This window comes from Rhinatrema bivittatum, chromosome 6 (assembly GCF_901001135.1).
Source record: "Rhinatrema bivittatum chromosome 6, aRhiBiv1.1, whole genome shotgun sequence".
Lineage (NCBI taxonomy): Eukaryota > Metazoa > Chordata > Amphibia > Gymnophiona > Rhinatrematidae > Rhinatrema > Rhinatrema bivittatum.
The window spans coordinates 108,912,698-108,928,478 of NC_042620.1; the positions used below are offsets into that span (position 1 = coordinate 108,912,698).

Consider the following 15,781-nt stretch of genomic DNA (forward strand, 5'->3'; position numbering starts at 1 on the left):
ACTGCTCCAGAATAAAGAGGACTTTGCATTTAGGATGTGGTTTTGTATGTAATTGCATCACTGCATTTCCGACTTCTTTTTTGTTTCCTTTTCCTAGTTTATATCATGTTTTGTGAATATGATTTAAAATCAATAAAGAAATAATTATTGAAAAAGAAAACACGTTAGCCAAACATTTGTTTGTAGCAGCATGTTTAAGTCATTTGAGGTAATGCCAGGCAGTTTACCTTAGTCAAGTTAGCATCTTTGAGTTCTGGGTTTTGGCAAGAAAGGCCTGTCAGAAGAGCCAGGCTTGTATTTGCTTCCTGAAGTGTATATAGTCATGTATTGGTGGAGCTCTGGTAGGGAGTTCCAGAGGGCAGGTGCTACACTCGCGGTGGATCGGTTGCGGCTTTCTGTTCTTTTGATTTCTTTTGGCGATGGAATTGACATTGATGGTCCGAGTTGTCAGGAAGGCATCAAGGGAAGTCTTTCACTCAAGTAGATCGATCTGTCTCTTCTTACAACCGTAAACATCAAAGTTTTGAATTTTGCTCTGTACAGTATTGGTCACCGGTGTAGTTTGTTTAGGATGGGTGTGATGTGGTCAAGTGGTTTACATCCTTCTATCAGTCATCATGCACTGCAGTTTTGTATTGTCAGGAGTATTAGACTTTTGTTCAGTGCATTACAGTAATCCAGCTATGAATTTGCCATAGCATGGACTACTGTAGTTAGATTTTTCTTTTCAATGAGAGGGTCAGTCTTTGTAGATTATGAAGTTGAAATTGACAGCTTATTACTGCAGCTTAGATTTGTGGAAATCTGGTGAGCTCTGAATCCAGCAGGACTCTGGGGTTCATAGGCTCTGAATGGGATTTTCAAATTAAAGACCTGTCTGTGCATGTTTTGTATCCAAAGATCCTCTGTTTTTTTTCGATTTAGATGGAGTTTGGGGGGATTTTTTTCTCCATTCTTGGATGGCTGTAAAATACATGCTTTTAGTGTTTTTAATGGTTCTTGATGGGCCCGGGTTCATTGGTAATATGAGCAGAGCAGAGACTTTTATATCAAAGGTTCAGATCAACTATGCTAATGGTTTTAGGTGTATGTTGAAAAGTCCTGGTGATAATAGTGAGCCCTGGGGACTCTACATTACGGGGTCCAGGGTGTTGACGAAATATCAGCCTATCAAGCAGAAAAATGTTACGCTTACCGCCCGCAGCAGCCCTGCGGTGCGGCCCTCTCACTTTTCTAAGCTCCCCATCGCTTGCGGCAGTGGGCCGCCGGCTCTGACCTCGGGCTCCTGCCAGCACCTCCGGCCCTGCTCCACTTCCCGGGACTTCCAGCCAGGATGCCTCCATCCGTCGGGCCTCTCCGCGGGGTTCGTGGAGAGATGCCGTGCCCCTCCCTAGGCACGCGCGCATCAGTAAACCTTTTAAAGGGCCCGCGGCGGGAACCTGGCCACGGACCTGGATGCTGATGTCAGATCCTTCAGCGTATAAATGCTCAGGCCTCACACCATAGCGTGGCCTTTGCAACAGGTCTCCTCGGTTCCCTGTTTGGTTCTGAGTACTCGTTGCCTCCGTCTTCCTTGATCGGTGTTCCTGATTGTCTCCAAGTTCTGATTCCTCGTTCATCTTGTCTGTACTCTGATTGACCTCCTGGTGCCGACCTCTGCTACGTCTGACCTTGCCTGCCTTCTCCAAGCCTGATCTCCGCTACGTCCGACTACACCTGCCTTCTCCGTGCCTTGACCATTGCTATGCCTGATGACTCCTGTCTTCTCTGTGCCTTGACCATTGCTATGCCTGACCACGCCTGCCTTCTTCGTGCCTTGACTATTGCTACGTCTGACCACGCCTGCCTTCTCCGTGCCCTGACCATTGCTACGGATGACCACGCTATAGACTCCTTTGTGTCGAGAGTTCTACGTTGCTTGTTACACCTTCCCATTGCCGCCAGCTCTCATTCAAGTTTGACAGTGAAGCCGCTTTCCCTATCCTCTGGACGTGGGCTCCTAAGGCTCCGGCCTTTCTTTGCTCAAGCACCTTCAGTCAATCCTCGTTCCTTGGTACTTGGGTTCCTGTACTGGGACCAGTCCAGGATAGAGCTACGCCACCTGCTGGCTGCTGAATTACCTGCATTTGACGACCAATCTTGAGGCCTGCCTAAGTCCTGCCGGCCCTGGCACCTAAAGGTTCAACCCGAGGGGAATGTGGGCTGGTACAGGTGAAGCTCCAGTGGCCTCTAGCTTCAGCCCAGTCCACCTGCTGATGGTGAGGTCCCGTAGGCCCTTGCCTGCGGGTTGCATCAACCCCACCTCAGTCCAAGAATCCACCTCCAGCGCAACAAAAAAAAGATGAACCAGGCTATAACTTTGCCACTTAGTCCAGCCTCTGCTAGTTTTGATCGCATGATGTTGTGACCTACAGTATCAAACGCTACTGTGAAATCCAGTAGCACTAAGACTAGTGCCTGGCCTCTATCTTGGTATCGAAGTAGATCATCTAGCAAGGAACAAGGATTGTTTCTGTTTGGTGGCCTTTTGGGACTCCTGATTGGTAGGGATCCAACCAGTTTCTCTCTGTCATCCAGTCATTTAGTTGCAATTGTTCACCAGTTTCCCCAGAAATGGGATATTAGACGGTGGATGGTAGTTTTCTGGTTTGTCTGGATCCAGAGTGACCATTTTTAGTAATGGTCTGTAGGTAATTCTTTCAGAAAAAGAGAAGTTTACATTTCTGGATGCCCATGTTTTGAGGCCCCCACTTGCTAGCTTCACTAACTTGGAAGGGAAAAAGTCAAACTGCCCTCTTCATTTATTGAGAAGAATGAGTCCCATATCTCTAGTATTTTCTTTTGGGGGGGGCGGGGGGGAGGGAGGATAAAGCTTATTTTAATTTCAGTATGGGAAAGGTCTTGATTGTTGGCAGAAGTTCTTAATTTTGTTTTCAAAGAAAGAGGTAAGATTGTTTTATGTTAGTTTAGACTGAGACATGATTCTGTTGAATTGGGGGCTGTATTAGGCCATTTACTATTTCACTTTTTTTTGGTCGGGTTGGGGTTTTGTTCATTGATCACTGGTTCCTCTTGGGTCTTTCAAAGGAAGTAATCTTTACTTCTCGCATGTATTTTTGCTGCCCTGCTCTTGAATCCTGCGCTTGCACATAACAACACATGGCTGTCATAAAACTGTTAACAGCGCTTGGGAAAAAAAAATAATGTCATGTGCATCTACAGTTTTAATCATGTACCATAAAAAGTCTATTTTTAAAAATCAAATAAAAATTAAATTTCAAAATATCATTTAGAAAAGCACAAAAAGAGAACAGGCTAAAACTGTATATCACTATCAACACAACTCCCTGACTGCCCCTGCTGTTTTATTTATGATGACTCAAACAGGCACCAAATGTAGAACTGCCCAAAATAAGTAAATCCAACTAATTTACCCTTTATTCAATGTCCATTGAAAGTTCCAAAATATTCCAGATGTAATATTCCAAAGAGAACTTTTGGAATATTACATCTGGACCTTTCAATGTACATTATTATAAGCTAAGTACTTTGTTCCAGGAGTGGTTTTTGAAATTGTTCACAGTATTCTCTGTATATGATTTTTTAGTTGTTTTTTTAATGAATGTTTGTATGAATGATGGTGAGTGTGTATGCATGGAAGTGTGGGGATGATCAGATCTACATAGCTGTAGTTTTACAATGTCAAGATAATATGACCTGTTATCACTGTTGTGTTCCGCGGGCGCGGCCCCCTACCTCCTCGACGACCAGGGCAGCGTCGGGGCCGACTGCCCTGCCCCGAGCTCCGCACCCCCGCGCGGCAGTGCAGGCCTTCGGGCTGGCCGCCGGGATCGGAGCCGTCCCTGCTCCTCCCGCGCGGCCGCTGCTGCTCTCCTCCGCGGCCTGGATCCAAGATGGCCGCCGCCATCCTTGGACGCGAGGCCACGCCCCTTCACCAGAGTTAAAGGGACCTCGTCCCTTTAATTGCCTGCAGCTGGTTCTTACCTCCAGGGCCAGAGGAAGTATATAAGGAGACTTCCTCTGACCATTCCTCGACTTGGCAACGTCCTCCAACACTGTCTAGTCTGCTTGCTTCAGTGAGTTCCTTGTGCTCGGACTCTGGTTCCTGCTTCGTCTTGGTGTTCCTGGTTCCTGACTTCGGATTGGCTTACGGTGATTCTCTGGTTCCTGACTTCGGATTGGCAAGCAGTGATTCTCTGGTACACGACTTCGGACTGGTGAGCGTCGACCCTCTGGCACTTGACCTAGGACTCCTTCAAGACCAACATCTCCAAGGGCCCACCTAAGTCCCAGCGGCCTGGGTCCCTACGGGCTCCTCCTGGGGGGACCTCGGGCTCCCAGGGCGAAGCTCCAGTTGGCCTTTGCACCGATACCCTGACCTCTCTAGGTCCACCTAAGTCCCAGCAGTCGGGTCTCTTTGGGCTCCTCCCGGGGAGACCGCAGACCACCAGTGGTGAAGACCGCTCATCTGCTCATCTCCTTGTCCATCTCCACAGTAGCTTCTGTCTTCAGTGCCAAGGGTCAGCTGCTCTCCTCCTCTGTCCTGCCTCGCCACCCGACGAGAGAACCTACGGATCCTCCGCAAGGTGTACATCCCCTCGTCGGCCCAAGGGTCCACAAGCCTGAGCATAACAATCACACTATTATGTAAACCGATGTGATACCCTTGGGTGAATGTCGGTATATAAAAACAAATAAAGAAATAAATAAGGTGTGTGGGGAGGTATTAGTTCATAAAAATTTATAATTGTGATTTATTTACATTTTTCAGTATTAAATGAAACATTTAGATCTTAATATTGATTTATTTTTTTCTATAGGCTTTAAAATTTATACATTTGTTTTTGTACTTAAAATAACATTGATTGAATAAAGGGTAAGTTAGTTGGATTTACTTATTTTGGGCTGTTCTACATTTGCTGTCTATTTAAAACTGTATATCACCAAATCCATGGCCTTACCAATAGCTGTCTTTCAACATAAAAAAGCCTGCTTCAGGGGTCCAAAATATTTTTTTCAAAATATCTGCTTCAAAAGAACTTTAAAACCCAGCAAGGATTTTTCACTGGATCCATGTCTCCATGTGGATTCTGTAAAGTGGCCTGTTGACTCTTCACTAGGTCTCTGCTCCTCCCAGTGGAGAGCATGTTGAGATTGGTAGAGTAGTGAGTGAAATAAAAGCAATGGCACTGCCTGTGCCCTCTAGCAATGGCCATAATGGTGCAGGCCCGGGTAGAGAGAAGCCTGAGAGTGTTCTCTTCAGAAGGCTTAGGAGTCTGGAGACTGATAAGAAGGAAGTCTCTGGCCTCTTGTGAGAGTGTGTTGCTCCAGTGTTCAGTAAGTAAAGAGGGTCACACAGACAGTTCCCTGTGGCGGTACCTCTGATACTTTAATAAAAGTAATTGTTCTTGTTTTCATCACTGGGGTGGCGAATATCCCTGTTCTGGGGGAGTAAACCTCTCACCCTAGACTTGTCTTACACTGTGGAAAAGAAGACCCTGATTGGAGATCAAGGTGAATGAAGATCTTCATAGGAACAGCGAGAAGTAAGTGTCAGCTGCCTGTCCAGAGGGGACTTAACAAGCTGAATGAAGATCTTCATAGGAACAGTGAGAAATGAGTGTTGGGTGCCTGTCCAGAGCTGACCAAACGTATGGAAAAACAGAAAGAGAGAGCTGCCCATCTGATGCAGAAGGAGAGGCATGTGAGGAGAGTTTCTGGCATTGGAGAAGCAGGTACCAAGAGGGGTCCTTGAGAGGCCAGGAGTCCTGTATCTGTCCAAGGGAGCCTTAAACCCCAAGAAAAAGTGAGAGGATCCCAGGAGGGTGTCTGTGGATTCTAAGAGTTTTCAGATTATACCACTTGTAACTATTTTATTTGACCTGGCCAGTAGAAACTTTTAATTTTGGAACGCTGTACCTCGAGGGGTGTTCACTTCATTAACACCATTTAAACGCCTTGGGCCCTGGGGATTAAACCACCCCCCCCCCCCTTTGAAGAATCCATGCCAAGTTTGCAGGACTGAGTTGGGAATAAGTCCTGGTAGTGAGTGGGCACCATCCTCCGCCCCTGCACCCCCCCCCCCCCCAGCTAACCACTTACACCAGGAAGAGGGCTACATTTGTTTCCCAAGATCGCTGCAAATTTTTATAGTGAAATCTCTTCCTTTGTGTAGCTTGGCGCTAAAAGAAATATTTACATTACTTACTCCCAGATGTCCCAGGAGTAGGCAGTCAGGAGTTAACAAAAAATGCTGCAGTAGCTGAAGATTCCTTTCTTTCAACCCGATCTCAACACCAGGTTCCAATATACCTTTAATGTAAAAATATTTAACTTAGTGAAAATTGTCTCTATCACAAATGTTATTGCTGTAATTGCCAATTATACTGTCCCACAAAAAATGGGATTTATAACCAGCAATAAATTTTGTGTAGGAAGGGGTGATGGTTTCATACTAATACTCAGCGTCCCCACCCATGGGGTCGTGACAATCCGTTCTTTAATTGTTAACTCACCACCTCCATCCTATGTTTAATTGTAAAATTCATCTTTAATATATTCTTATAATGCAACATGCGTTAATAAAATTTGTTTATTTCATATAAATATTTTTTGAAACAAATATTTTTCTTTTTCTATGTGTGTACAACATCCTCTGTGTTTCTCACACCGCCCTCAGTGTTATTCTTTTGCTCTTAATCAATAAATGCTCCTCCGTTATTTCTCAATAAACCAATGTCAATGGTATACTTAGCTCTTTGGTTAGTACTTCATTTTTCCTTTGTTCTTTCATTGCGAAATATCTGACTTGCACAAGTTTCGGCAACCAGCCTTCTTCAGGAATTGTTTTTCGCAAACCCTTCATGAAAAAGGTATCACTCGTGCTTTCCATTTTTTATTTTACCATCTAAAGTAATGTGATGTAACAAACATCCTCAGAGCGTCCTTGGTGTAACACACATTTCCTCTGCGCGTCTCTGCGCAAATTAAAAATGGAAAGCATGATTGAGTGATACCTTTTTCATGAAGGGTTTGCGACAACCGAAACTTGTGCAGGTCGGATATTTCGCAATGAAAGAGCAAAGGAAAAATGAAGTACTAACCAAAGAGCTAAGTATATCATTGACATTGCTTTATTGAGAAATAACGGAGAAGCATTCATTGATTAAGAGCAAAAGAATAACATTGAGGGTGGTGTGAGAAACATAGAGGCTGTTGAGCACACATAGAAAAAGAAAAAAATTTGTTTCAAAAAATATTTATATGAAATAAACAAATTTTATTATCGCATGTTGCATTATAAGAATATATTAAAGATGAATTTTACAATTAAACATAGGATGGAGGTGGTGAGTTAACGATTAAAGAACGGATTGTCACGATCCCATGGGTGGCGACGCTGAGTATTAGTATGAAACCATTACCCTACACAAAATTTATTGCTGGTTATAAATCCCATTTTTTGTGGGACAGTATAATTGGCAATTACGGCAATAACATTTGTGATAGAGACAATATACGCGTGTAACCCTTTAAAACCCCTCCTGTGTGCGCCGAGCCTATTTTGCCTATTTTGAAAAAGGGGGCAGGTTATTACGGGTTTAAAATGTATAGGTCAAACTGCTGTCTTGTTGAGGTGCACAAAGTAATGATGATTTTCTCGCGAGAGTTGTGGAAACTAAGACGCGTTTGTACGTGATCGGGTGTGGCTGTGCCGTGATCGGTCGAAGACACCATCTTAAGGCCTTGTCTAAACACTGTTTGTTTGATGGTCAGTAGTGAGATAACTTTTGCGGTTTGGTGGCTAATTGGTTTTGGAACAGTTGTGAGAAAAATGCTGTGACTTTGGTTTCCTGAGCGAAGGGAAATGGAGGTTTGGTGGAGACAAATGAATTGAGATATTGTGGACCGACTTCATTGATGAATAGTGAAGGTAGGTAATATGGGATAGTCGTCAGATGGATGTTGTGTTGGCTAAAGATAATTAATACTGCAGTTAGTTAATTTTAAACATTATGCGTGATTTGAGTAGGCGAATGGAACCTGAGCCAGATTAATGAAGAAATTGTGATGGAATGTGTGCAGAGTTAATTATTGAAGAGTCATACAGAATAAGACGGGTATTGAGGATATTTGGATGAGTAAGATATTATGTTTCTTTGAATTGGGAGCTTGGGTTGGATAGAGGTTATATCAATTAATAAACTGTTTAAACTATTTTTATAGGTGGTATTAAGTGAAATCATTGGTGGACATGAACAGAAAATGTGAATGTTGATGTAAGTAGTATATTTTGATAGTAGTTGTAAAGGGATGGTGGAAGGTCAATTATAGTTAGATCTATTTATCTTACATTAAAGTGATATTGGGATGAGAAGCAACATCAATTGAGAAATTAGAATCGGGTGTTGTTATTTAGGAGAGTTGTGGGTGAATCCTTGGACCAGTGGCAGATGACCATGCCCCCGGGGGAAGATCCCGAGAGGGACCACCGGTCAGGCTCAGAGTTAGGAGACAGACACACACTAGTTCTTTTATTAGACAGTATACTGAACCACCAGAGGTGGCAGTAGTGAGCTGGAATGCCCGGCTGAGCTGTAGTCCCTCAGATACTGGAACAGCAATCCCTGGAGGCTGAGCTGTAGAGAAACTGAAATATAGTAAGTAGGCAGGGTATGCAGAGTTCATGTACCGAACCTGATGGTAACACTCACACAATGTCTCATAGAAGCCCAGGAGCTGGAATGTACAGGCCCTCGAGGAGCGAGTACCTGGTTCCAGGGAAAGCTCTGAGAGAGCGATGGTAACTCACTGATGTAGTTGGCAGTGATGACTTCCAGGCAGAAGAGAATACGGAGCAAGTCTGAGAACGAGGGCCCTCAAGGAGCGAGTACCAGTTCCAGACTGTCACCTGAAAAACAAAGGAGAGCACGAGGCCCCTGAGGAGCGGGTACCCCTGGTAAGTCCGAGGAGGCAGAGTAGCTTGGAATCCGAAGCGAGTTGTTCCATTCTTTGCTAACTCAATCTGTTAGCAAATTCTTAAGACCTTATATATCCGTTGCGGGTGACGTCATCTCAGGGGGACGCCCCTGAGGTTCACGCCATCGCCGGTACTTCAGTCGGGGCCGCACCGTGCGTGCGCCCCTAGGCCTCCAGGAAACATGGCGAGTTGCAGCATCTAGCCGGTCTAGGGATGCAGGAGGACACCGCAGCAGCCAATCTTCCCGCGGTCGAAGAGGGAGGTGCCAAAGAGGTAAGGAGGGCGGATAGAGGGCGTCGGGAACCAATGGACACAACAGTACCCCCCTTCAAAGAATGATTTCCTCTTTGGGTACCAGGCTTAGGTTTTGAAGGATGCGTGAGGTGGAACTGATGAAGCATCTCTTTGTCCAGGATATTGGTCTGAGGCTCCCAAGAGATCACTTCGGGGCCGAAACCTTCCCACTTTAGAAGGTATTCAAAAGTCTTGCCTCTTTTACAAACATCCAGAATCTCTGTGATTTTGAGTTCTAATTCATCTTCTGTATTGATGATAAATGAGTCTTGAGATATAGAGGAAAGTTCACTAGGAGTAGTATCATCTTCATCTTGAGATACTGAAGAACATTCACTGGTTAGTGTATTATCTTCATCTTGAGATATTGAAGAACATTCCTTGGTTAGTGTATTATCTTCGTCTTGAGATATTGAAGAACATTCGCTGGTTAGTGTATTGTCTTCGTCTTGAGATATTGCAGAACATTCACTGGGTATCGGATCATCTACCTTTCCCCCAAAGCAAATGTCCACACCAGCTGGCGGCTCTAATGGTCAGATAAAGTCCTTCTGGAGATTTTGTTCAATGTCTTCCAATGTTGCTTTATTCTCAAATGCTGAGAGAGAGTGCACCTGTCCTTTCAGAGACTCAGTTTTAGACTTCTGTCGTATGACACAGTCAGGGCGCCAGTGGAGGAAGAATATCAACTACTTCTTTGGAGAATATATCCCCGAAGGGGGTGTACTGGAGTGGCAGACCCGGTACTGCTGGAGGCGCAGGTGTGCCTATAACAGGCAATATCTCCTTAAGGCATTTCCCATGACATTCTGGGCCCCAGTGGGAGAGATCCAGAGATGCCCAGTAGAATTGGGGTTGGTGTACTTGCAACCAGGGTAACCCCGGGACGATAGGGTGCAAGGCCTTTTCCAGTACGAAGAAGGAGAGCGATTCCGTATGAAGAGATCCAGTGCGGAGAGTAACTGATTCAGTTTGGCAAGTCACATCTCCCGGTAAGGGCTCTCCATGAATGGAGGATAATCGTAGTGGGTTTTTCAACTTGATGAGGGGGATCCTCAAATATTCCACTAGACTTCTGAGAATGAAGTTGCCTCCTGCCCCTGAGTCCACCAGGGCAGGAGTCTGAACTGTGACTGGGCCGTAGGTCAAGGAGACTGGGAGAGAGAGCGTAAGAGAGGGCGCAGTAAGGCCTAACAATAGTCCTCCTGTAGGACTTTGGCCCATCCGTGCTTTCGGACAAGTGGAGCATCTAGATACATCATGGCCAGGCTGACCACAGTATATGCAAAGGTCGTGCTTCTTCCGAAATCTTCTCTCTTTGGGAGTCAAGCGTCCATGACCAAGTTGCATAAGTTCATCTGTATCAGCAGCAGGGATTACTGGAACCATCCAAGGTGTAGAGACAGCACTGGCCTGTTTCAACCCGGGTAACACCCTAGGCTGGAGTTCCTTCACCTTGTCCCGGAATCGGTGATCAATCCGTGTGGCCAAGGCTATTAATTCGTCCAGCGAGTCAGGTGTTTGGCGAGCAACCAGCTCGTTCTTTAAACGGTCATCCAGGCCTCTGCAAAAGAGAGTCTTGAGACATCTGGGGTCCCAGCGGAGTTCTGCCGCAAGAGTTTTGAACTCTATGGCGAAATCAGCCAATGATCTGTTGCCTTGCTTCAAATCCACTAAAGCAGAACCAGCTACAGAAGTTCGAGCAGGGTCATCGAAAACAGATTTAAATAAGTCCATAAATCCTTCTATGACCTGCAAAATGGAGTCCTTGTGTTCCCACAAGGTAGATGCCCAGGACAAGGCCCTACCATCCAGGTATGAAAGGATGTAGGTAGTCTTAGAGAGAGCTGTAGGAAATAGAGACGGCTGTAAGGCAAAGTGCATGCAGCACTGGTTCAAAAAGCCCCGGGTCTTCTGGATTTCTCCAGAAAAGTGGATTGGAGCTGCCAGTGGTACAGCAGTCTTTAAAGTTACCTCTGGTGACTGACCTTCTTGGTTGGAGGCTGTGCCTTGAGCCTTCTGTGTGTGTAGCTGATAAAATGCTGCTGTAAGTTTCTCCAAGGCATCTTGCTGCTCTTCAATGCGCTGGGCCAGGCCCGGTATGGCCTGCAAGGCATTAAGTTGTGCCGGATCCATGGAGCGAGTACCTGGGTCCAGGGAAAGCTCTGAGAGAGCAATGGTAACTCACTGATGTAGTTGGCAGTGATGACTTCCAGGCAGAAGAGAATACAGAGCAAGTCTGGGAACGAGGGCCCTCGAGAAGTGAGTACTGGTTCCATACTGTCACCTGAAAAACAAAGGAGAGAGCGAGGCCCCCAAGGAGTGGGTGTCCCTGGTAAGTCCGAGGAGGCAGAGTAGCTTGGAATCCGAAGCGAGTCCGTTCCATTCCTTGCTAACTCAATCTGTTAGCAAATTCTAAGACCTTATATATCCGTTGCGGTTGACGTCATCTCAAGGGGATGCCCCTGAGGTTCGTGCCATCGCCGGTACTTCAGTCGGGGCCGCAACGCGCGCGCGCCCCTAGGCCTCCAGGAAACATGGTGGGTTGCAGCGTCTAGCCGGTCTGGGGACGCTGGAGGACTTTGGCAGGAGGAAGCCGCAGCAGCCAATCTTCCCGCGGTCAAAGAGGGAGGCGCCAAAGAGGTAAGGAGGGCGGAGAGAGGGCGTCGGGAACTGATGGACACAACATTGGGTGATAATCTGTCCCCTGAGGAAGCTATCAGCGAAACAAGGATCCTTGTAGGGAGTGTCGTATATACAAGAAACAGGAGTGTCTTATAAACAAGAAACGAGGGAGTACTGCATGAATAAGATATGATCCAATACAAGGATAGGGGGAGGTGTAGGAAGAATAGAATAATAATTGAGGGTATCACGACACAAGAAAAAAATCTTTTTAGGTGTGTCTTATATGGAGGGTGGGTTTATTTAGGGGTTGTGTGAATGGGGGAAGAATGTATTTGGGAATATAAACATAGGATATTATTTTAAAGACCTTAATTGTATCTGGCATGTCCATGAGGTTAAAAGAATAATGTTAAATATATTAAATATTTAACATTATTTAATAATGTTAAATATATATATAATGTTAAATATATATATAAAGAATAATGTTAAAAATAATGTTAAAAGAATAATAACACTTGGCATGTCCAAGTGTTAAAAGAATAATGAGATGCCTCTATGTATTTACATTGTAATAAAAAAAGAGTTGTAATATGTTGAGTGTTTGTATATGATAAAAATTATTGAATTAAAATATTGTGAGTAATATTATATAATAAAGTAATTGTAATATTACACATATTATATACATCAGTTTAAATATGTGACACTATATGTTGTTACTCATTACTTGTAACCCCTATGGATATGTGGTGATCTTTGAGGCTGGAGCCACTCCTGAATAGCTCTTTCACAGTCTCTCTTTCCCCCAGGTTCGGAATTTTTTGTTGGTTGGAGGGCAGGGCCCAGAATGACAGGGGTGACTTTTTTACTCTTGTTTTCAAGGAAAGGTGTAGTTTTTCCTTCAATGGGTATGCTGCAAGTGCCAAATAATACACTGGAGCCACTGAGTGCCCAGAGGAAAGTCCCAGCCAGCCAGTTAATGGACTGATAGGAACCAGCTTCTGATCTTGCTTAGGATCCCAAGGCAGGGTTTGCCTGGATCCTTAAAAAGGCCTGAAAATCGAATGAAACAAATGCTCCTTACTGCCACCGAACTCTCCAAAAACCTAAAACGCTTCCCACAGTCTCTCTGTCATAAACCTTAGGGGAATGACCAACCCAGCACCTTCAAAGGGAGTGGCTGTATGGAATGGTGCCTCCCCCTAATCCAACCTACAGCGCCTTGCTGAAAGAGCTCACCCCTGGCTTAAAGGAATGAGCCCGCAGGGACAATTGCACAGAGAAGAAACAAAGTTATGTGAAATCCACTTGATGCTTTTCATAGGGAAAAAATGTGGTAGAAGACGGGTGCTCACTCAAAACAGCCAATAACCTTATCTAAAAGCTAAATTTACAAGCAAATCCCTTCCATGTAAAAGAGGGAATCACTCACGCAAATAATTGACAAGTGCTTCTTTATTCAGCCTTCCCATCCATGTAAACATTAAGCTGCAATAACTCCCAATCCAAAATGGAACTGGAAAGAGCAGAAGTTTCCCTGGAGGAGAGGAGGTGCAGGGGAGATTTGATACAGATCTTCAGATACCTGATAGGTATTAACGATGCACATACTTCAAACCTTTTCTGCTGGAAAGGGAACTGTAGAACTAGGGGTCATGATATGAAACTCCAGGGTGGAAGACTCAGAACCAATGTCAGGAAATATTTCTTCATGGAGAGGGTGGTGGATGCCTGGAATGCCCTTACGGAAGAGATGGTGAAGATGAGAACAGTTAATGAATTCAAGAGGGAATGAGACAAACACTGTGGATCCCTAAAGGCATAAAGAAAGGGATGCTGTAACATTTCTGCATGGGGGTAACCTGCATGGAACAACAATTACTATCCTTAACAGAATGCATGGGGGGCAACCTGCATGGAGCGGCAGTTACTACCCTTAACAGAACACATGGGGATAATCTGCACGGAGCGGCAGTTACTACCCTTATCAGAACACATGGGGATAATCTGCACGGAGCGGCAGTTACTACCCTTATCAGAACACATGGGGATAATCTGCACGGAGCGGCAGTTACTACCCTTACCAGAACACATGGGGATAATCTGCATGGAGCGGCAGTTACTACCCTTATCAGAACACATGGGGATAATCTGCACGGAGCGGCAGTTACTACCCTTAACAGAACACATGGGGATAATCTGCATGGAGCGGCAGTTACTACCTGCTGTCGGACACGGGTTAAAGAGGTGCTAATCCACCCCCTAATGCAATAGGGGGATTAGTGCCTATTTAACCCACGTCTTACTCGGAGTGAATGAGATAGCGCTCATCATGCGGGCGCCATGTGTGCGTTATGAAAGTGGGTGCTGAAAAGTCAGCACCCGCTTTCCGCAAAAGTTATTGCATCGGCCCCTATGTTACTATGTATTTCTACTATGGACTATCAAGCACTATACTTGGTGTTTCCATAGATTATCACTTTTAATATTCCTGAGTTGGTGACTTTCATTCTGATTGGATGTTCTTGCAATCCTGCTTTTATACAGATTGGAGAGCTACAACATTGCTCCTTCATCTGTTGCATAATGAGATAGATTTTTTGTAAATTGCCTTTCTTTAAAGTTCCACTTTCATAAATGTAAGGAATTAAAAAATGGATAAATGAAATGTACATTTTTAAAAATGTAGACATGCATGAAATTCATTTTTACCATGTGCTATTAACAGATATATGATTACCTTATTAGAGAGACAAAGGTCGTTCTGAATTTTGCTTTATTTTGTGGATAACTGGTTTCTGCTATTTGAATATTTTTTTAGATTTAATGATCACATTTTTCTTTGCATGAATTTCCCTCTTTTGTTATTTCTAACACATGGTAATCACAGTGATATGATCCCAGTCCTCACAATTTTGCATAAGAGATGAACTGAGCAGCAGCAGGTTGTGAAATCTCTTGAGATTATTTAACCCTCAGCATAGTTGCTGACTAGAAACTATGTGACTGCCACATTTGTGGTAATTGGAAATACCCAAAAATGATCAGTGCACTAAGTCAGCACCTATGAGTGCTTGTCAATCAGTGGCTCTTGTGGAATTTCTTCTTAAAGGGGCAATTCCGTTAGGTTGAATTCTGAATGCTAGGCTAAATGCATTAAAAACCATCTCCTATGGGAATGATTCATTCATTTTGAGGCCATAAAAGGAGCTAAGGTGAATAGCTATTTAGGCAGGCAAATGAAAAAATATTTGCTATTCAAAGAGGCTGCATAAAAGCCAGATAAGGGCAAAAATGGGCATATAAAGAGGCATTTCAGGCCCTCTCTGCTCAGAACTGCAGAATGCATTAGCTGCCTCATTTCCCTATGCATGAACCTCATTCCTTTTTAGATGTACAAAGATACTATGATGATGTCAGTTCTCTATAGAAAAAGCAAGGAAACCACACTGAGCACGCCCAGTCCATGATGTCAGCATGATGTAAGGGTAAGAAGCACAAACACCTGCCCACACTGCTGTCTTCACACTGCATTATTTGCATACTCTGAAATAATGGGAACTACCGTAAATGGTCAAAAGAGAAGCTAGTTATTCTTTCACGTCTTCTAATACTTTCATATTTACATGTCCAAAAGAACTAGGATACAAAGGAAAGATGCAGCTTGATAAAATATTGATGCATTTTTATATCTCAGTTTTGACTTTATTTGGACAGGAAACTGATAAGCTAAACTCAGGTTGGATTTTTTTTATTCCAGGTTGACACAATGGAAATGATGCGACATCCAGAGGAAACTACCAATATGAAGAGGCAAACTGTAGCTTCTTATTTTAGGGTAAATCATGGAGATTA

General features: G+C 44.2%; 1 protein-coding gene across 1 annotated transcript in view; it reads left to right on the forward strand.

Moving 5' to 3' along the window:
* Positions 1 to 15,781, forward strand: part of MYO3B (myosin IIIB) — a 424,126-nt gene that overhangs the window by 270,429 nt on the left and 137,916 nt on the right. Inside the window, exon 19 of the mRNA XM_029607903.1 lies at positions 15,687 to 15,764. Within this exon, the coding sequence (XP_029463763.1) occupies positions 15,687 to 15,764 (78 nt within the window). The remainder of the gene's footprint in view (positions 1 to 15,686; positions 15,765 to 15,781) is intronic.